Raw genomic sequence first — 23,646 nt, 5'->3', positions numbered from 1 at the left:
TCCATTGAAACGAACTAACAGTCGTAATTTAATGTTGTTATTAGTTACAGAGTACTTCCGTATGCCGCCGCTATTTGAACTAGATAACTATGAACAATGCATGGCCAGCGAAAACGGTGTGTTTTGTGTTGTTGCTGTGGATGTCATAACAGAGCCTGATAATGACGTAACAAATATCATCACAGTAAGTGGAGAGCTTGTGGATGAGTTGCTTGCTACATTCTGTAATTTATAAATATTATCTAGCTTAATTTTTCTGCAACGACCTATTCAGGTTAAGACTTATTTAAAAAGTTAAATATTTTGACATTGTCCAATATGTATATATTTGTAGCGTGTAAATTTGTAAAACAAAATTATCATTTATTTAATAGGACCATTGAATTAAATCCTCGTTCCACCCGATTACCGTATAGACTGGTTTATGGCCACTGTCCCAGAACAACATTATACCTAATTTGTACGTACGTAATGTGTATAATATTATTCAATCATCAACCACTAGAAAAAAAATTACCACAGAAACGATTTACTGGACTCCTGTTTAAATTGTTGATCGACAAAAAAAAAATATATGAAGTCAACTTTATAAAAGTAAAGATATATATTTGTGATGTCTATACTGTATTCGACGTAATAAATAAATTACTGTGTTTGTTGCGGCTATTCTTGGGTCAAGGCTTGCCTTGAATAACTCTTGCTGCCTAACTAATAACTATCACCATTACGTATTTTTTTGTATGACAATAAGGGACGAGACGAGCAGGACGTTCAGCTGATGGTTATTGAAATGCCTTACCCATTACAACACAGTGTCGCTCAGGATTCTTAAAAAAACCCAAAAACTCTGTGCAGCACTACAATTGCACTCGTCACCTTGAGACTAGAGATGTTAGGTCTCACTTGCCCAGTAATTTCTCTAGCTACAGCGCCCTTCAGACCGAAACACAATAATGTTTACACATTACTGCTTCACGGCAGAAATAGGCACCGTTGTGGTACCCATGCCCTATCCTGTTCAAACTGGGAACGGGGAACTATCTAATGATAGTTACATGCACTGCTTCTGTTGTTGCGACATTACAAGACCCATGTTGGGTGATGGTAATCACTTCCTTACAGGAAACTCATATTTTAACCTCTCATCTTAATGCAGAATCTCTATAATTCTTCATTCTTTTATTTATTTGTTTTCAAGCTCGACCAAAACACATCCAGTATTTTACCCTTAAAACAGCTAAATACTTCGCTTACTGTTTGCGATAATTTTATTTGCAGAAGTATTCCGCAAATAAGCTGAAACGATTTAACCACTCAATCATAGAGCGAGGGATCTGTGTCACGAGAAGTTGCAGAAGACAAAACATCAAGAATTTAAACATGGAGGACCTAAAGATAGTCCTTTCGGAATGCCTTAATGAAACTATCTACGATGAATATAAAGTAAAAACAAAAGTATCAAGAATAAATTATTGCAATAATTCTAAACGACAGGAAGATGTAGATGTGGATATTGGAGATTGGATATTTACTATTATTATATTAATAATAGTTCTGCTCAATATTTTTGGCACTTTGTATGACATGCAGCTGGATAGAAAAAAGAATGAAAATACAGGTATGACTCGGGACGGGTCGTTCCCATCCCGAAAATATGGTCGAGGGAGGTGATGGTTATGCAAGCGTCATGCTCGCGAATGGGCGCCAAATGTGGTGGCAGGATGATCCTGTAACCAGAAATTATGATTGATGTTTTTAAAATTAAAGTTTTTTTTACAAACCCTAATTAAATGTTCTCACCTTTATTTAGTTTCAGTATGTGTGGACTGATGCATCTAACTGTACTCAGTATACGCTATACGTCGAAATTGCGATTTGTGAACAAAGAAAATGTCAATATTGTAAAGACAATTGTGCTCATACACTATTATTTCATCAAACATACACACTTGTATATTATGTGTCTATAGTTTAAACTTATTTCAAACAAATACGCTTAGATTATTCACACGTATAGATAGTCTCTAGCTGTTATACAACTGATTGAAACAGGCCAGAAATATTAGTAGTAGGGATTCGCCGGTTCTGGCTCAGAGTAGTGGGGATTCCTCGGTTCTGCCTCCCGGGTTGTTTTGTGTTTTGTTTTATTGTAAGTTATAATCCATTAACTTTTAAATACATGATTAAGATACATGAACCACACAAATATTCAATCCCTCAACTAACATGACCTTATTCTATACTAATATGAATACAATCGAGATACAGTATTATATAAAGAAAATTGATCTCAGTATTCAAAATAATGTTTACGCAGCAAACCGATACACGTTGTAACGCCCTGTTATATTGTCAGCAATGTAGATAGTGAAAATAAGCCAGGCTGTCACTGGGTTGCAAATTGCAATACACATTGATGAGCGGGGTATTGGACAATACTTCGATTCATATGGTCTTCCAGCTCAGAGATTCCAGTTAGGTTTTTACAAAGCAATTGCAGAATGTGTATCTACAATACTACAAGAGTAAAGAATTCATTTACCGCAGCATGTGTTGCGAGTACTGTTTAATAAGAAGAGTCTGAATGATTTCATCAAATATTTTGAAAATGATACAATCTGCAACGATGTTTTATTATATACTTTATTTATCTTTATTCATCTTTTAACATTAATAATAAACAGCACAAAACTGTCGTTTTAATTTACTAATTACATCTATCACATTCATAGAATTGACATTGAGTCGCTCACCAATTACTAGGTTAATTACCACTGATTAGTAATGAGTATGGATCTGTTTAACTTAAAAAGCTAACTTTGAAACTATATGAGATATCGAAAAACGGATCAGCACAATCACTCGGAAATACATAAAAACCCCCCAGTTTGACACCAAACATTTTTTTTAGTAGGCATCACGAACAAGTGAGCCAGAACCCGGGAGGCAGAACCGGGGAATCCCCACTACTCTGAGCCAGAACCGGCGAATCCCTACTACTAATATTAGCTTAGTGTGCGTGACAAGCTACGTCTTACACTCGTGATTTGTATGATACTTTGTGTTGGTGTGCGTGAATTGCTCAAAATAGAGTCTAGTTCTAAATTCTTTTTTTTCGACGTTTTACAGCTGTCATAGTCTACCTAGACGTATAAATAATCTAAGCAAATGCTTTGTTAATAAAACAATACTAAACTTTTAGGTAACCAATATTTACTAAGTTTTTCTGTATTACAAAATTGGAACAAGTTTATCTCAAACGAGCAGAAAGATCCAAGATTAAGAAGTTTTCAAGGCTTACACGTAATAAGGTATGTATATCTGCACTGTATGAATAGAATTCTTGTTTTTCTTTTGTATGAAATTTACTTCAGAAAATATAAGGCTGAAGAGAAGGCCAAGCTGGCCTCTAAATAGCTTGGTGTACTCAGTAAGGCGAGGTAGTACTTCACTATAAGCCACCGCCTGCAACTATATAAAGCACAAATTAAGCCTCACATGGAGTACTGTTCTCACTTCTCGGCGGGCACTCCCCAGTACCAGCTTCTTCCATTCGACCGCATAAAACGAGGAGTGGCTCGAATCATCGACGATCAAGTCATCCCCGATCGGCTTGATATTTTGGAGTTGCGTAGAGATGTGGGTTCTCTCTGCATCTTCTACCGCATTTATCACGGGAAGTGCTCAGAGGAGCTTTTTGAGTTGATTCCAGCGGCCGAATTCCACCACTGTACTTTACGTCAAAATGCAAAATACCATCAGCATCACTTCGACGTCTGGTATTTCACAAACGCGCGTTTTGCAAGAAATTTCTTGCCACACACACCCACTTCGTGGAATCAATTACCGGCTGCTGTTTTCCCGAACCGATACGATTTAGGGACCTTCAAGAAAAGAGCATACTCCCACCGGCCGGCAACGCATCACTTGAAACCTGTTATTGCGGATGTCCATGGGCGGTTGCCTCACCCGTCACGAAAGCCTCTTGCCCGTTTGCCTCCTCTTACATAAAAAAAAAGTCTGTGTACCTATGTATGCACGCAAGATTATAGTTATTAGTTATACTTCTTTGCCTAAAGAAGCAAAAATCATTAAAACAATTTATTCCTCGTGCTATTCTACATTTAAACAAAGAACAATTTTGTAAAAATCTTGCATAGATGGCTGTGACAATTAATTATTAAATAATGAATACGGCTGTATGGGCTTGAACCCTTTGCCCAAGAATGACGCAAACGTTAGAAAATTTTAGGAACCAACTTCAACCTGTTACTTTAGTGTTACAGTGATGCGAGCGCATCTTAAAATTTTACTTCAATCATTTTTTCATAACGCCGCTAAAGAAGTATAACTTCAAAAACATCAATTTAATTTGAGATAATAGACGCCTGATATGCCTTTTAGCGCAGTGTGAAACCGAGTCCTATGAGCGTTTTAATTATATCTATACCTTTTTTATCTTGCCATTTTGTTTAATAATTATTATAATAACTTATGTAATGTTATTTTCACAGAACTATATTAACATTATTAATAATCATGGTGCACGTAATGTGGTTTATGTCATTTACTTATGTTGACAATCCTCGAGATCTTGAAATGGTAAGGTTCTATACTATAATTTTAATTATTAACGTAAACGAAAGTCTTCAAACTTTTACTTATCGTATATTAATATCACCTAATAAATATATCTGTTAATTATTCCTTAGGTTAATTATTTTATCTACACCCATGCTTTAAATCGTCTATTAAAGATTCTGAAACAGTTAGCTTATTGCCAACATTAAAACACCCAATGTTCTAATAACCATTACACCATCCAAAAGAGTGTTGTAATGTTGTACTGAATTTCATAACAACACTCCTATTTTTTTTTCATTCCCTTCATGCTCGAAGAGTTTTAACAGACAGCCACATTCTTATTGCTCGATGCGTGGCATCTGTATGAATTTCAAAAAAAGAACATTTTGGTTTACGCGCATTCCACACCACAAAAAAAGTAGGTTATTCGAATCCCCGCCATTTTTCTTCGATATTTTTATTGTTTTCTTTACAAAAAATGAGCGATTAATTTCCAAAAGAACGTAATATTCAAGTGAATTTTAATTATTGCACTATACAAAATGTCAATTAATATCAAAATAAAGAATTCTTTCATTAATACTTAATTTATTTGTATATAATCAGTAATGGATGATATTAGGATACTACTAGGACTGGCTTTAATGTTAGCAGTAAGCTTACTGTTTCAGAATCTTTTAGAGGATTCATATTTTGGGTGTAGATAAAGTCTTGTATGCAACTGTTGATAATTAGGTATTAAAACACTCATGTGGTACTATTATCACACTCGGCTTCGCCTCGTGAGATAAATCCACATTCGTGTTTTAATACCCCTTGTTACACAACAGTTGCATAAATAACTAGGGTTACAATCGCGCCTAAACATTACACGCAAGCATTTTTTTTGTGTTTGGCGGCTTGTTTCAGAAACATTGGTTTGAATTTGTTCCACAAGCATGAATATTCAGTTTCTGCTACTGTGTTTATAAACTTATCTTTCTTAACATCGCCTTAACAAGATTTTTTTGGAAAAAGTCACAAAATGAGAATGAACTTCATCTGATGGTAAGTGACATGACCTGCTCATTAGAATGCAAAGCCACTCAGGATCCTTCTCAAATTCTAATAGCGCTCGTCACTTTGAGGCATAAAATATTGAATCTCGTTAGCTCAGTGTTTTCTCTAGGTTTGGCGTCCTTCCTACCGAAACACAAAATGTCTGCACAATACTGCTTCACAGTTGAAAAAACATCACTGTGTTACCAATGTAAACCAGTTTACATTTTACCAGTGCTCCTGAGGGAGGCTCCTTTGCACAGGATGCCGGCTAGTTTATGGGTACCACAACGGCGCCTATTTCTACCGTGAAGCAGTAATGTGTAAACATTACTGTGTTTCGGTCTGAACGGTGCCGTAGCTAGTGAAATTACTGGGCAAATGAGACTTAACATCTTATGTCTCAAGGTGATGAGCGCAATTGTAGTGCCGCTCAGAATTTTTGGGTTTTTCAAGAATCCTGAGTGCCACTGCATTGTAATGGGCAACGCGTATCAATTTCAATCAGCTGAACGTCCTGCTCGACTTGTCTCTTATTTAAATAAAAAAAAATGTCAGTTAGAGCCGGTATCCTGGCTGAAAAAGTCACTCACTGGTCTGCCCCAACACTCGACTAAATTCTTGAATTCAAAGTATTTCTACATCAACGCGAAATATTTCATCATTTTACGAACTATTCGATGCTTTAGATCATACCAGGTCCTTCTATCAAATTTAAATGCAATGTCTGGAAAAACATTAGAATGATTTAATACAGTAGAAATATTTTATCTTAACTATTATCAATGTTTTAGAACCTTGAGAAGCTGTCATACCAAGTTGTGTTCAGCGGACCAACCCTGATGCAGGTCTACTTCATGATGTCAGGATGTCTCCTCACCCATGCACTCCAAATCGGTGCGGAGCAAATTTCTGAATCCTGGATGATATTCCCAATGGCATTGATTTATAGATTGGGAAGGTAACTTTTTAAAAGTAATTTTCGGAAAATTTATTTCTTGACTTATTTCTTAAAAACTCTCCCAAACTCAGATAACTTTACAAATTTATTTGCATTAATTATTTTATTGGTTTATCTTCCTTAAAACACTATCCATCAACTATTTAGTAGCGCTTAAGTCTGTAATAAAATATGTAAAAGTGTAGAACACTGATTGAATGAATAATTTAGCTCTTTATCTTGAATCTATAGTACTATTGCTGATTTGAGTACAGAGTGTCTCTTGAGGTCCGTGTGCCTCTTGTCAGTTTTCTCCTCTAACAGTTACCAATTAACCCTGTCCCTGTCAATTCATCTCCAGTTTGAACCAACTGTGAGCCTAAGTTTGCCGTGACTCGAACCTCAAAGTATCAAGTAGGAAGGGAGGGAAGGACCGACGACGCTACAACACGTGACTACACAACGGCTTTCGCTCCACGTTAAACCTGAACTTTTGCAACATTACTGGTTTAGCGGTAATAATCTAATTTTAAATAGAAAGAAAACGAAGTATATTAAATTTACCGCACCGAATGTCGAAAATGTTGATGCAAGTTATTTGTTAAACGGATGATAAAACCAATGGAATCTGCTATATTTCTTGGCATTACTCTGGATTTCAAATTACAATGGGGCCTTCATATTGAAGAATTGGCTAATATAATCAGTTTTGCACCATACGTGGTTAAAAATATTATATATAAAACAACGGTGCGACTAGTTTAGTTATTTTATAGTCTTATGTCCTATGGTATAATGCAGTGGGGTAACGCTGCCCATATTAATACAATATTTGTACTGCAGAAGAGTAGTGCGAATGTATACTACAGAGCATATATTATATTTTCATATGAAACTTTGTACAACAATCGGTGCTAGAACAAAACCCAAGTTCAATGCGGCGGTTAAAATAGCAACTAACTGCATGCAACAGGTATATTAAACCTGAATTATGGCACTGGACTTCAAAGTTCAAAGAAAAACATTTACATTTCAACATAAATTTATTGATTGTTACGGAAATTAAAGCATTTTTGATTTGATTTGATATACCTAAAGTACCGTTCAAACATAAAATTGTATGGTGAGCCTGGTTTCCTTAGACGTAGTAGTCGAGGGGACTGGATGGCATGTATCTCATCATCAAAGGGTGTACTACTAAGGAGACGCCACAGCCGGTGTTAACGAGCTTATTGTGGCACTCATCCTCAATGATAAGTTGAATACCTCAGGCACGCATCGAGGTGCCGTTTCTACCTGGGAATGCAGGTCTCTTTCGTGAAATTGTAGACCAGTGTCGGAAGAAACGTGTTTCTTCTATCGAGTCCTCGGCGTAGAATTTACCTTATTTAACTTAACCCATTGTCACCGATATAAGATAACGCCTGATACATAAGACTCGCAATAATTTATATTTGTAAATTTTAGGGGGAATTTAAATATAAAAAATACAAATTCATTGAATCTTACATAATGGGGTCTAGGTTTCATTCCGTGATTTTACCATTAATGAAAGTTTAGGCGAACCAGAACCACACTTACGATCAATTAATTATCTAGAGTAAAATAAGACCTAAACGTGGAGGATCAAATATTCTCTTTGCTCTGCTTATTACAATAATCTGCAGCGCCTCTGCTATGTTCACGCCAGCTCACACAGATGGCTTTGCGGCCTTCATGCGTAAGCGGTGCGCTTCTACCATGCGCCGCGCAATCGCGACTGTTCAACACGCATACTGCGCACGCTCTTAGACCGGTGCTGGGACTCCCCGATGCTGGGGGCCTACTCCTAAAATCGATATTCGATAAATCGTGGCATTAGTCGTATCGTAGGATTCGATACGACTAATGCAATCTTAGTTAAGTACATCGTAATCAATGTCGAAACGATGATTGAACGAACGATACATTATTCGATATTATCGGTCCTAACCCTACTCTTAGTTGAAAATGTCAGAGACGAATATTCGAATTTCATAAATAATCAAACGTCACTTTTACGATAATCACAACGACACCTCCTAGGCTGTCGATGCTATTATCGTTTCAAGTTGTATAGATATATTTGCCATACAATATACATACTTAATAAATATTATTGAAAAAATTATATGTGATTTACTATTCAACAGGATTTTTTTACTAATAAGTCATTTTGTTGATCGTTTATGCGTAGAAATAATGCAAATGGCCGCCTGAGAAATAGGAAGTCGACGAGAAGGGTTGAGTTACTTTTTTTTATATTTTATTATCCGCAAGTTTTGTATTATTTATTCAATTTTAAATGGTCATATTATATTCATTACATATTTTTTTTGCATTTACATTATGTGTAAATGATACCAAATTGGTGGTGCAGATTGTGGCATGGTCCTTAGCGCCTAAACTATGTTTTGACTTTTGACACTTAATAGCGACATAGCACAGATAATGTTTAGGTTTGAACATATTTCATTCACACTAATATCGTAAAAAAATCAAAATATTAGTCTATGGTAACGATAAACGATAAGGAATTCGAACATTTTTTAGAATAGGATAGTTGCGATTTATTCGGAGTATTATCGTATCGTTCCGAATGTATCGTTGTCGATACCAGCTTGTTATATTATTTTATTTATTTTTCTATATATGTGATTTAATAAGTTATTACTAACACTATTTTGTAAGTTGTACTAACAAATATGGATGTAATCTCATGCATGAATGAATCCGAAATAAATTATTAATATTCTTATCTATTTTACAGGGTTCTGCCCGCCTTAATGATGATCCTCGGTTTCACAACCACGTGGTTTCGCCATCTCGGCAATGGTCCGTTGTGGAACTACTACGTTAGTCCGGCCGTCAGCGATTGTCGGCGATACTGGTGGTCTCATCTACTGTTCGTGAACATCTTTCTGCCAGATACGGAAAATAGAACCTGCTTATATCAAACCTGGTAAGTCTGGTGTCAAGAGTCAACTATCGTCTCTTATGTGAACAATATATATCTGAATGGAGAATCCATTCGTTGTATTGGTTGAACGACTGAACCGATTTTGCCAGTTCTTTTTTAACCGACTTCAGAAAAGGAGGAGGTTCTCTACTCAATGTATTTTTCAACTTTCCGCTAAGAAAAGTGAAAATTTTCAATTAATAAATTCGAAAATCGGGAAGTTATTGGTTTCACCCCGTTTTTCGAAAATCGAGTTTTCATCAGATCTCGACGTTATGAGGTCCTAGGAAGCTTCCGCATGTATATATTATATGTGTGTGTATGTGATGTATGTAAACCTCATATTACTGTTGAACGGTTAAACCAAATTCATCGCGGTTGACGCTATTCGAAAGGGCTTGACCAAACTTAGATTTTGAATACAATTTAGAATATATTTTAAGAAATATTTTAAAAAACTATGCAATTTTTATCAAAAATTTTATTTTTGAATAGCTTTTGAACGGCTTCAATCAATTCCAAAACTAATCAGCTCTTAACATTAAATAACCATTTCGATCGCCACCAGGCCGGTCAAAATCAATCAATTTGTTTGTGAGTTAGTTGACGAAACAAATTGAAAAAAAGTGACTTTTTCGAATTTCTCCGTCATTTTCGGTCTGATCAATTGGTGCTTCAAAGTATCTCATAGGGTCAGAGCAACTGCATGAAAATCGATGTATTTATTTAAAAGTAATTGCTGTTAGACAGATAAACCATTAATGGTTCAAAACTCACGTTAATTATATTCCTCAGAATATTAATGTAATGATGTTGCAACTAATATATTAACTGGTATTTATAATAGCAATAATATTATCAAGCATGTATATTAAGAACTATGTAGATAACAGATTCGATTCAGAGAGATATAGATAACAGAAATAAGTAACATAAAAAATTATACCTTAATCTAATGTTACTCCTTATGTTACAATCTTATTCCCACCCGGGTATATGCCTCCTGTATTTTTTTCCAAAACTCCCTATTTTGTGCTTTCTCCAGCCAGTTTTGACCTGCCATTGTAAGAAGGTCATCACTCCACCTCATTTTGAGTTTACCTTGGTATCTGTTACCTGAGGGATTAACTGATAGCTTAAGTGTTAGTTTAAGCCAAACTTCATTAAAAGTTTACTTCATATAAAACAATTTGGCTTTACTAGGGGACGCTCGACTACGGATGCAGCTGTTGAACTCATCAGAAATATTTTTGAGGCCTGGGAGGAATTTATCTAAGGCTTTTGATTGTATTCAACATTCAACGCTGATCAGGAAGCTATGTCGTTATGGTATAAGAGGATCTGCACTCGATCTTCTGATCTCATATTTAAATAATAGGATTCAGAGGGTCGAGGTGAATTGCAGGAGATCTCCTGGGACTCCTCTCGGTATGGGGGTACCACAAGGGTCTATTCTTGGACCCTTCCTCTTCCTAATTTATATAAATAATCTACCTAACCTTGTAGAAAAAAAAACACAAAGTGGTGTAGTTTGCGGATGACACTTCACTTATATTCAAAGTGAAACGAAGCCAAGTTTTGTATGACGAAGTAAACAATGCTCTATATGACATCGTGTACTGGTTTAGCGCCAATAACTTATTGTTAAATAGTCATAAAACCAAATATATTAAATTCACCGCGCCAAATGTCAAAAATGTAGATGCGAATATTTTATTAAATAGAGAGGTGGTAAAACCAGTGGAATCTGCTGTATTTCTTGGCATTACTCTTGATTCCAAATTGCCGTTGCCCAATATACAAGGATTGGAGAATAGGCTTAGTTCTGCAGCATATGCGGTTAAGAAAATTAGACGGTTTACTGACATGGATACGGCGAGATTAGTATACTTTAGTTATTTTCATAGTATTATGTCCTATGGTATATTTTTATGGGGCAGTGCGGCCGATATTCATAGCATCTTTGTGCTGCAGAAGAGGGCTATTCGCGCGATTTATAACTTAGTTTCTAAAGAATCATTAAGAGAAAAATTTAAAGAAATAAACATTTTGACTGTTGCTTCTCAATACATTTTTGATAATGTTCTGTATGTTCATAAGCACATTGAGGAATTTTATAGAAACTGTGACATTCATAATGTTAACACGGGGAACAAAACAAATGTGTTACGAAATTTAAAAGAATTGTTAAAAATGTTTGTGTGGGAAAGGTTATTATAGCATAAACGATTTTCAACGGCGGACTGGGAATAAAGCGACTAATAACGAATAAGTAAATAACGAATAAAACCCTCAGGCTCTTTAATTATAAATGTTTATTGTACGATATCACATTGTAATCCATATTTTATATTAAAAAAAAAGCCCGCTGAGTTTCTTGCGCCCATTCTTCTCAGGTCTGAGGCAGTCTCATTTGAATGGGTGGTAGTTTTTGACGTATAAGTACAAGTATATAATAAGTGATTTTAAATCCTATTATGAATAAAAATATAAGAATTTGAATTTGTATATCACCAGTATAATATATATATATATATATATATATATATTATGTTTGATTTGTTTCCAGGAATATCTCAGTGGAAATCCACTTATTTGCCATCGGGTTATTCATCTATCTGGCCACCAGGACCCGTTTCAGGAGCCTTGCGTTTACCATAATGTTCCTCATCGGGTTGGTTGGACCAGCTCTACATGTGTGGTTCAAAGATGTTGAAGCTACTATTATGGTTAATCCAGAGTAAGTTATTTATAAAAAAAATATTACACTTATACGGCAATTGATTATAGGATCATTGATTTTTCATTTATTTACATAGACTAAGAAATCACACATTTCGAGAACTAAAAAATACTAGAAACATTATCTGAAAAAAATCACAAAAAAAACAATTTACTTATTTATTAAATATGTAACAAAACTTTTGAAGTCTTTTTAATATTTGCTCTTAATAGTGATTTTCATTATTATAACACTAGAAATAAGGGATTGCTTGTAACGAATTCTAGTAGGCTTCATAAGATACATAATAGCTTTAAGGGTAAATGTATACACTTCTACAATAAAGTCCTAGCCACTGTTCAGGCATTATCTATAAATAAATTTAAATGTTTTATAAAAAATGGCTCTGTCGTAAATCCTATTACTCCACTGCTGAATATCTAAATGATCGGACAGCCTGGGACTAGATTGTGATTATTTTATAGCGATAGAAATGACTGTACAATATTGTATATTTTTATTGAAAAGAGCGCAAAAAAAGGATTGCTGGGAGAGTTTCTTGCGCCGCTTCTTCTCTCTCAGAGCGCCATTTGTTTCCGAAGCGGTAGAAGTATCTAGTAGTATAAGAAATGACATCAAAAAGAATTCTAAAGGAATCAATTTTGAGAAAATAAATGCCTTTTATGCATTTAATAAATATTCTGCCTTTTTAAAAATTATAAATATTGAGATCATCTTTATTAAGACATATTTAAGAGTAAGACTGAAAATAATAAGCACGTTTATTTAAGATTAATATAAAATACAACTTTAGGTTGGTATTTCTAAACAAAGTAATAATTCTATTCCACGCATTTAATCATTTACATAATATAAGAGTATGCTACAGTAGCGAATTCATACAATTTGGAAAGACTGCGTCTCAATTCGGAAAATGGTAAAATAATTAGTATATAACTTTTATCTACACCCATACTTTAAATCCTCTATTAAAGATTCTGACGTTAGCTTATTGCCAACATTAAAACACCCAATATCCTAATAAACATAACATCATCCAAATGAGTAATGAAATTCAGTATAACATTATATCATCCGTATTCATAATCACACCACATTGGATGAACTGTTTCAGAATCATTTATAGAGGATTCATATCATGGGTGTAGATAAAGTCTTGTATGCAACTGTTGATAATTAGGTATCAAAACACTCATGTGATACTATTATCATCACATATATAAGATAAACCCACATTTGTGTTTTAATACCCCTTATTACACAGCATATATTGCTATTACGTGGGTAACACTGAAGATGTTAGAACTGGCCAGTTAGAAACATTGCTAATGAAAACTTTTTCTGAATTTCAGTTTTAGAACTATTTGGAACCTAATGTCCTGTTGTCTAAAACGGACTGTTCAATATTTGACTATGGCAGGTGTCGAGATAATGCGTCATCCGCCATACAGTCCTGACCTGGCGCCATACGACTTTTATTTATTTCCAAGAACTAAAGATAAAATTCGAGGTATAAATTCGCTTTACGAGCCCTGAAGATGCGGTGAAAGCGTACAGCATAGAATTCAAATTCAAATTCAAATATTTTTATTCAAAATAGGATGTGAAATCACTTATTGAAAGTCAAAAAAAAAACTGCCACCCATTCCAAAATAAATGCCTCAGGCCTGAGAAGAATGGGCGCAACAAACTCAGCGGGCTTTTTTTTTCATCAAAAGTATGTTTTACAATTAAAGTAACATTTACAAAGTAACATTGTACAATTAAACTTATTATTTAATAGCCTGAGGGCGGTCGCTCCATTCCCAATCTGTGGTATCATTAAGAAAGTCATTTATGTTATGGTAACCTTTACCACACAAACGTTTTTTAAGAATTCTTTTGAATAACTTAATACTTTTGTTTTGAACATTTTCTGGGATCTTGTTGTAAAAGCATATACATCGCCCCACAAAAGACTTACTAACTCGACTTAGCCGAGTAGTAGGCATCATCAGTTTATGTCTGTTCCTGGTGTTAACATTATGGTTATGACAGTTTCTGGCAAATTCACTTATGTGCCTATGAACATACATTACATTATTAAGAATATATTGAGAAGCAACAGTCAAGATGTTAATTTCTTTGAATTTTGCTCTCAATGATTCTCTAGGACCTAGGTTATAAATCTAGTATCGGTATTTATTGGATAGGATACTAAATGTTTATTAAGATGTTATAATTAAGTAATCACGGGGCGGTTAATTTAAAGTGAGTATATTTATTAGAAAAAATTGACAGAGTTAAAGGACAGAGGTCTGTCGTACATCGAAGTTAAGTAGGAACTGCCCGCTTGAGTCCCATACAATTATATCTTACTTACTACCTGGGTTCTCACCCCCGCATCTGTCATACTTCATTTTTACACTCTCAGTACTTATAATGTACATTTTTGCCACGAGACAAAACTATACTTACGTTCCCACGCTTTCTAAAATATCTTAACTAAACATCTGTTATTTGGGAATTTTTCTCAATCCCTTTATTTACAACCTTTTGAAAACAATTCCTACTGCTAAGTACAAAGGTGCAATAAAACAATAAAATAGAAAACTTAATAAGAATAAATAGCGCGAATAGCCCTCTTCTGCAGCACAAATATTGTATTAATATCGGCAGCGTTGCCCCATAGCAATATACCATACGACAGAATACTATGGAAATAACTAGTCGCGTCGTATCTATGTCAGTTAATTGTCTAATCTTTTTAACCGCGTATGCTGCAGAACTAAGTAACAATTTGGAATCTAGAGTTATGCCAAGAAATATAGCAGATTCCACCTTTTCTATCACCTCTCCGTCTAACAAAACAAAACATTAACAAAACAGAAGAGACCCCTAAGGAAGAATGGGCCCACTGCTTTTTTCAGTGGTTCCATCGAATGCGACGATGTGTTGAGAGGAACGAAGATTACTTCGAAAAACAATAAAAGTATTGGCAACTTTCTACATTAAGCTTTTCTTTTTCTAAACATTTTCAGTGTTACCTAGGTACATCTGCAAATGATATTTTAAGAATTGACTGATTTGACTATATGAATTCGTTGGTTTTACTGTAACCATAATATTACAGATTTGTTCGAAGAATGATGGGCGATGAGTTCCGTAATGTACATTCCTTACCACACAACAACTTCTCAGCTTACGTCATCGGAATGTGTTTGGGACTGTACATATATGACGCACAAAGAAATGATAAAAAGTTTCCCAATCGCAAGGTAATTCTAAAGTAAAATAATTGTGAACCAAACTTCTTCAATTAAACTGAGAGTTTGCTGGGTCCAAGATTTTGTAGACAATAAACTTTCGTACACAAATGTGATGACTTTACTAGTCTAAGGGTATATTTAGCGAATATTGATGGCATAAAGCTCTTGTGCAATCTCACCGAGACCGTAATATTTAAACCGGTGTACGATATTCAGCGTTCTGTATCGCTAGGAGCCACTGAAGAAGGTATAACATATGAAAGAGCCAGACGACGCATATCGATTTCAGCGAAAACCGATCGTACAAGTACTCCTAGTCCAGCACTCCTCATGATAATAAACGTCGATTGAAATTGATGCAGAAAGTAATGTAGCCTAATAGCTAATGCCCGCCTCGAGGTCACAGCGTAGTAATATAGACGTGGAAGCTCCGCCTTCTCAATTTAGCCGGTATCAAAGATCATCAAAGACTAAGAGATGAGAGAATAGAATTTATGTTTCAAAAACTATTGTAGGTTTATGAAACTTTAATTGAAATAGATTTTTTTATATTATGTGAAATATTTTTAGCGCAACCAAAAACAGCACACTGATAACTAGAGATAGAAAAGCTAGTAAATATGCGCTATTTTATGTGTATGGAGGAAGTCATGATTAAACTTTTTGTCTACAGATTTTATCTTTATTAACGTGGATGGTGATACCAGCTACAGTTCTATTGTTCAGTATTTCTGGAAAGTATTTTGTCGGAAGCAATGAGCGAGCACCTTTTTTGTTCAGACTAATATTTGCTGCAGCGCACAGACCCATACTTGGCATTTTGTACGCGTTCCTTGTATTCAGTTTTGTATTCAAATTTAACAGTAAGTATATACATATAATACATTCCAATAACGATTTTCCGTTTCCGGTATTAGAACAGTAAACATCGAATTCATGTCACTCCATAAACTATATCGTTTTAAAAATAAATAACGATTCCGTGTGGTAATATCACAGTTCTCACAACGTGCACATAAGTGCAGTGAATAGATCCACTAAATTAGTTTCACGAGTTTATCTGAAATTACTAAAGTAAAAATAGATTAATTATCACACCAACATATTTAAGGTTAGTGATTATAGTGAAGATTCAAGATTTCAGAATATTATTGATTGTCATTATTATGTATTGCCAAAGTTAGCAATGACAAGCCTATGCCACAGATGAAATGACACAAAAAAGAAAAGATACTACTACTAAAATAGCAAACCAAGACCAATTTTTCTGTCATTAGTAAGTGAATGGAAGAAAATCGAAATAATAAAAAAATTAAAAGAATTTGAAGAAAATATATATTGTTGAGAACTATTCAAAGGAAGTGTTACAAAAGAGAAAGGAACTAAAACCAAGACTACAACAAGAAAAGGACAAGATAAAAATGGAATCAAGAGGCATCTGCATTGCCAAAAACTGAGTCTGGAAAACAACAATCCATTTCAACAAAAAGGTAGGATGTGCTAGAAAGCATTTTGAAGGGTAGATCTCACTCTCTTTCGAAGATCAAAAAGCAAATAACAAATAGCAACTAACTACCGGAAATAGGAAAATGGAAATGGACTCACAAACAGAAAGTACTTTAAAAATAAAACTAAATCCTTCCTCAAGTCGACTGGTCTGGAAAAAGACCAAAAAAAAGACAAAAAATAAAACAAAAAACAATGTCTACTGCAACAATAATATCCCTAAGAACGTCAGAAAAACTAGAACGAAGAAGCAACTAAACATTTAAAGTGGGACACCATAGGTTTAAGTATAGATAGAAGAGCAGGAGAAAATATACAAGATATTCTACATCATAAAGGTGAAACTGCAGGAATCTATGGAGTAGGATTTTTAATTAGAAAAAAACTTGCAAGAAGCATAGAAGAAACTACTACTACACAATGATAAAGATAGCATGAGGTTAATAATACGGGCCTATGCCTCAACCGAGTCGTACAATATATTGATATATTTTATAAGGATTTACAAGCTGCTTTAGAAACTTCACTTAAGAATATTATTTCAAATGGAGACTTTAATGGACAAATTGGACAGAGCTATTAGGGAGAAGTATATACAATAGTAGAACACGGGATGGGTCAACGCTCTAAAAATGGTGAAAGATTGGTTTCATTCTACATGCAAAACAAATTAAGCATCTTAAATAGTTTTTATAAAAGAAGCAGAGTAAAAAGTGGACATGGCAATCTCCTGATGGAAGCTATAGAAATGAGATTGATTAATAATTACAAATAACTTCAGAGTTTTTAAAAATATTTCAATTATTAATAATTTAACTTTAATACAGACCACGGAATGGTTAGAGGTGCTATATCTTGCATATATATAAGAAAGAAAAGAAGATACCAGAATGGAGAAATAAGCTTAAATTGCGTGGGTAACGCCAATAACCTTCTTAAAAAATTAAATAGCTCATACCTCAAGGCCTAAATTCAGAAGATAAATATAATCATTTGGTAAAATTAATTAAAACCGAAACTCTGAAATTAAAACAGTAATTTCGTATAAACAAAAGAATTATTAAATAAAAGGAAGTCCTAATTAATAAACAAGGAAAGACAATCAGAAAAAATAGCTGAGTTAAGCAAAAAGATTAATGAAAGCATACGAAAAGACAGAAACGTGAGAAGATAAACAACCTCAACAAAATATTTTGAAAATAATAGTGGAGTTAGGCTTTTAATGAACTGAATAATAAAAAGGATTGGATATCAAGTTTAACAAAATGAACGAAAATCTTACTAGCAAAAGACCAGATATACTAAGAATTGCTACGGAATACTACCGGAAACTTTACAGCAGCAACGAAAATGCACAACGTGATCGTTCCTGCGAAGACTTGACAATCGCAGAACCAGTGCCTAGCATTCTTCGGAAAGAAGTAACGAATGCTATTAAAAGTCAGAATTAAAAAAATCTCCTGGGCCAGATCAAATAACTAATGAGATTCTAAAAATCATCACCAGTTATTACACCACACCTGACAGATCATTTTAACAATATAGTGAAAACTGAAACATACGGAATCTACAATAATTTTGAAATTTTGTAAAACAACAAAAAATTATGAACGATGGGGGACTCGAACCCACGACCTCCGACGTTCCGTGAGAGTGCTCTAACCAACTGAGCTAATCGTTCGAGTGACGTATCGCTATAAAATCTTGTATGCTTTGTTCAACTCTCAGGTTGTGGCTTCATCTACAGGATCTACTTTACAGTTGATAACCTGCTCAACCCCAATATTTGCATATTAGGAAATTGACTTGAGATGTCGCTCCTGTAAATCTAAGCAATTTGTTATGTTTTTTTTAAAGTGATAACCCTCACTTCTAGGATTAATATACAAATAATATTTGAAAAACAACTTTCGTTGCAATTTTGTTGCATAACAAAGGAGATAAAGAAGATATTAGGAACTGCCGTTCGATAAGCCTTATGTCCAATATTTAAAAAAAAATCAAAACGATTATTATATCGTATTTTAGAAGAAAATCAACCTAAAGAACAAGCAGGCTTCCATAGTAAATTTTCAACTGCAGATCATATACACGTACTTAGACAGGTTATAAAAAATACAATGAGTATAATAAAATATATTTCATAGGTTCCTCGATTTGAATAAGCGTTTGATTTTCTGGAACATGATTATATCTAGGATGCACTGCGGAAACATGGAGTAAATAACAAGTACATTCGTTTTCTCCAAAGTGTATATTTTAACAGGACTGCACAGGTCTAACTGGAGTGAGACTGTGTCTAACGTAAGGATGTCAAACTTGGGCTTTAACAGACCTTTTCTCAGAAAAAGTTACAGTGTGCCAAAATTCCATAAAAAGGAGCGTAATTGGAGTTGGACGAGACAAAGTAAAGTTAAGAAAATTAAGAGTCAGACAAAATAAAAAAAAAATCATACAAGATTTGTTAAAAGCTAACGTGGAAATAGACTAGACACATTTTTAGGGAAAAGAAAGAGAAATGGACAAAGACCGTAACAGAATCGTATCCAAGAGACACGAAATGAAGAAAAAGTAAACAAGTAAGACAGATTAGAAGGTGGGAGGACGATTTTAAAAGGATAGCAGGACCATGGTCTGCATGAGAGTAGGTAGAGACCGAATAAAGTGGAAGTCCCTAGAGGACGCCTTTGCCAAAGAACAAATTATTAGTTTAAGTATTATATAAAAGAAAAATTATGTAAGTAGTTAAAATTATGTAAGTAATAAGGGCTTATTTTATTTTTTAATTGTTGTATATAATTTAATAAAATGATATGGGTTTTATACATGTATGAGTCTTTTATTTGCAGACTTTGCAAGCTTTTTAGCAGGAATGAGTGTTTGGCGGATACCAAGCAGACTTAGCTACATGGTGTATATCATCCACGTCAACATTATATCTTATGTTCTCGGGATAAGGACTCAACTGGACCACGCAGCTTTTATTAGCTTAGTAAGTTATTATATTGTTTTACATTATTATAAAATATAGTCAATGTATCTCAATGGCTATTATATTTATCCTACATATGAAATTTTCGTTTGATATCATTCACGTACTATAAACAGCTAGACTCCCAATGACCTATTAAAAGGCATACATATATGAAAGGAGACGGCCGGCTCTTCCACATATTTTGTCGACGATGTATTTTGTTTTAGCAATTAAAATGTAGTAATGTAGCAAAATTATTAAAAACGTCAAGATAGTTACATAATTTTGTTAATTTTAAGCGGCACTGACCTGAAATACGACAGTAAACGTTTTAAGTTTGAATTTGCTGTTATTTGGATAGTTTTTGCTGAAAACTTTGTCATTGGGTGGCGTTCTATTCTATACAAAGCGCGGTCAAAAGAGGACTGAATAATAACTTCGCCTACATAAGTCGTAATTCCTAGTAGTAACTGTAATATTTCGCTTTTTTCCATATTGGTAATAAACGTATGAATGAAAATGAAAAATAAACAAATCGTGATATTCAAAACACAAATACCAGATCATGATAAAGTATTCGATTTGACATTATGCCAATTTCATAGATGATTATAGATCTATCTTTAATCGTATACTTCTGTACTTGCATCTCTTGATAGTAACCTACAAGGTTACTACCAAGTTTACTGTTACAACAAGTAACCTACTTATATGTTTACCGGGACCTCCTACCTCCTAAGCTAGAGGTCCCGGGTACGAATCCCGGTAGGTGCAAGCATTTATATGATGAAGTTTGTTAATGTGTTTGAATATTTGTTTCCGAGTCATGGATGTTTAAATGTATTTTTGTATGTTTATATGAATTTATGTATGTTTAAGTAAGTATATTAAATATATCGTTGTCTTGTAACCCATAACACAGGCTACATATGCTTAATTTGGGGCAAGATAATTTGTGTAAAAGTGTGTCAATATTATTATTATTATGTTTAGAGGTAAAAATCACCATCGGTGTGACTAACACTAACATTGGCACGTTAAAAGAATGCGTGAATGTTACAGCTTTAATAACAACGTTATATTACAATACACAATATGTTAATTGCATAAAATAGAAACAAATCTATAATAGTTAACAACTATTTTTATGTGTACCTAATACATCTATCGTGGATTTCATTTATTACGATCTTGATTATAGCGACCATTTAGCTGTAGCAACGTCAAAACGTCAAGTCGCTTGTTTTGAAATTATAGTACAAAGTGTACAAAACATTCCTGCTCTCCTCTATTGCTAACAAAAACAACATCAATAATTTGTTTCAGGTAATGAACATTGTGGGGGTGACGTGTATATCATTCCTGTTGGCTCTACCATTATATCTACTCCTTGAGGCACCATTTACCAATGTTGTTAGGACTTTGGTGTTTGGAAATCGTGTATCAAAACAAGACATTAAAAAGGAGTAGAGACATTAAAAATCATGACTATCTGATTGTTAATGGTAGGTAAGTAAATAAATGGAGCTCTAAAATCTGCATTCAGCTTGCAGCTGTTCGCTGCGGTCGATTTTCAAAATCTGCAGAACAGGACATAATAACAGGTCTGCTTAGTTATTCTATTGGAGCTCAGATTGGGCCTGAAAAGTGGCGGTCAAACACTACTAATATAATTAGTAATAAAATTAGTATTAAAGGAACTTCCATCCTATAGCCTTGTCGTAGCGTAGAGACGTCGCCTCATTGTATGTCTTGTGCCGTGATAAATTCACGGGGAGTGTTCCGAAGAACTGTTTGACCTGATTTCCGCCACCGAATCCCACCTAAGCACCACACGCCACAAACTTGGATATCATCGTCAGCATGACCAAACTATTAAATGAACTTTCTTATGCGGAGTTTCGAGAAGAATACGCCATGAATATGTTAAAATACTCCACACCCACCTAAAAAGCAGTGCTACTATAATTCCTTTTGTTTCGCAAAATAGCACAGATAGCTATGATCACTTACCATGAGATGACCTATAATTATATAATAATCTAGATAATAATTCAGCTTATACGTAAAGTATCTTATATTTGTCCTCCTATTTCAGGAAAAAAAAAAACAATGATTTACATTCTCAGATTTTTTAATGTTTTTAGGAAAAACGATGACTTGTGTGTTGAAGCCTGAAAGAGACTACCGAAACCAACAAGTCCAAACGAAAAAAAATTAGGACCACTTCAGTTATGCCGTTAATTAAACATGTTAAACCGAACTGGTGTTATAACTAAGCCAACCATATGATTACGCGTGGTCTTTCAATCTTTGTATGTTTTTTGAACTATGTAGCTGTGGTTTCATCTACAGATTCACCCCACTAATTGAATAGACAAAAATCAAAATGTGGACGGCCAGTTATTTTTCTGTCACAAACAGAGGAGATCATTGTACCTATTAATAGCCCCCACACAAACATTTTAGTAATACCAAGCGTTTGGAGAGTTTTAAAAATTGCATTTAGCTTCATACCTGCTTTGTGTAATGCAATCACATCGATTCGGTTCTCTATATCACCCCACTCCATTTTAATATCGCAAAATATTGTACTATTGAACAATCATATAAAAATGACAGATTCCAAATACAAATGTAATATTTTGTTTATTCTTAATTTTAACAGTATTTATGGCTAGACTAATTATTTAAGTTAATAGGAAATTATATTTTCTGTGAGAGAAATCTCTAACTGATCTGCTATTAACAAACTAGTGAAAAATGTCATTTGTGTGACTAAAAATGACCATTATTTATACAATTCTTGACAGGTGAGAAACCCTTTTGACACTTTTTTGAAACCTTAGCTAATACGTGGAATTAATTGTTTTTCAATATATCATTGTCTTAATTTTGCAAAATAAACCAATAAATTAATGTAATATAAACCCATTTTAAGGCACTCAAATAAACTGCACGTTTTTGTATACCACTGAAAACATTAATTATTATTTTTTAAATTGTTAACAAACATGTAGGTACTTTTTGGATTTATTTTGTTCAAAGTTGTATAAAGATCGAAATATTTTTTTTATTATAACAGTGTGTTTTCTTTAATGATTTGTGAAAAGATGAAGCTTTAAATGTGGATTTTAAAGATTGGCAATGAGTTTCTTGTAATTAAAGCTCAACCCTTCCCTAAGTGGCGCGTGGACATAAAAAGAAAAGAAAACTTTTAAACATTCGTGTCATTTCCTTGACCTACATTATTTTACAGTGATTTTGATTTTATTGCACTACCCTAAATGATTTGAGCTTTTAATTACTGTTACTATTACTGTTATAATTTATATTAATTAAATATAATAGTAATAATTTACGAATTAAAGCAGAATTGTCAAAATTGTAAGTTTTATATTTTATTTTATGGAATAGGAGGTGAAACGAGCGTACGGGTCTTTTGCAACACCAGAGGAAACACAGGAGCGTTGCCGGCCTTTAAGGAAGGGGTATGCGCTTTTTTTTAAGGTACCCATATCGTATCGTCCTGGAAACACAGCACAAGGAAGTTCATTACACAACTTTGTAGTACGAGGAAGAAAGCTCCTTGAAAACCGCACTGTGGAGGACTGCCACACATCCAGATGGTGGAGA

The 23,646-nt window shown here is 34.1% G+C and overlaps 1 protein-coding gene across 6 annotated transcripts in view; it reads left to right on the top strand.

The window, feature by feature from the left end:
- LOC126972073 (O-acyltransferase like protein-like) overlaps positions 1-23,646 on the top strand; it is a 283,177-nt gene that overhangs the window by 232,909 nt on the left and 26,622 nt on the right. The window contains exons 2-13 of one of the 6 annotated variants that reach the window (XR_007731040.1): positions 45-184; positions 1,279-1,618; positions 3,203-3,311; positions 4,515-4,602; positions 6,417-6,583; positions 9,351-9,542; positions 12,109-12,279; positions 15,395-15,539; positions 16,204-16,393; positions 19,886-20,028; positions 21,337-21,519; positions 22,158-22,823. Coding sequence is in view for 3 of the 6 variants with exons in the window: in XM_050818653.1 (XP_050674610.1) it covers positions 45-184; positions 1,279-1,618; positions 3,203-3,311; positions 4,515-4,602; positions 6,417-6,583; positions 9,351-9,542; positions 12,109-12,279; positions 15,395-15,539; positions 16,204-16,393; positions 19,886-20,028; positions 21,337-21,480 (1,829 nt within the window). In the remaining 3 variants the exon portion in view is untranslated. Of the gene's footprint in view, positions 1-44; positions 185-1,278; positions 1,619-3,202; positions 3,312-4,514; positions 4,603-6,416; positions 6,584-9,350; positions 9,543-11,694; positions 11,750-12,108; positions 12,280-15,394; positions 15,540-16,203; positions 16,394-19,885; positions 20,029-21,336; positions 21,520-22,157; positions 23,233-23,646 lie in introns of those variants that run through there. The other 5 variants (XM_050818653.1, XM_050818652.1, XR_007731041.1 and 2 more) reach the window with 5 other exon arrangements.

Source organism: Leptidea sinapis, chromosome 25, assembly GCF_905404315.1.
Source record: "Leptidea sinapis chromosome 25, ilLepSina1.1, whole genome shotgun sequence".
In the NCBI taxonomy this organism is placed as follows: Eukaryota; Metazoa; Arthropoda; class Insecta; order Lepidoptera; family Pieridae; genus Leptidea; species Leptidea sinapis.
This window is presented reverse-complemented; position numbering and strand designations above follow the sequence as displayed.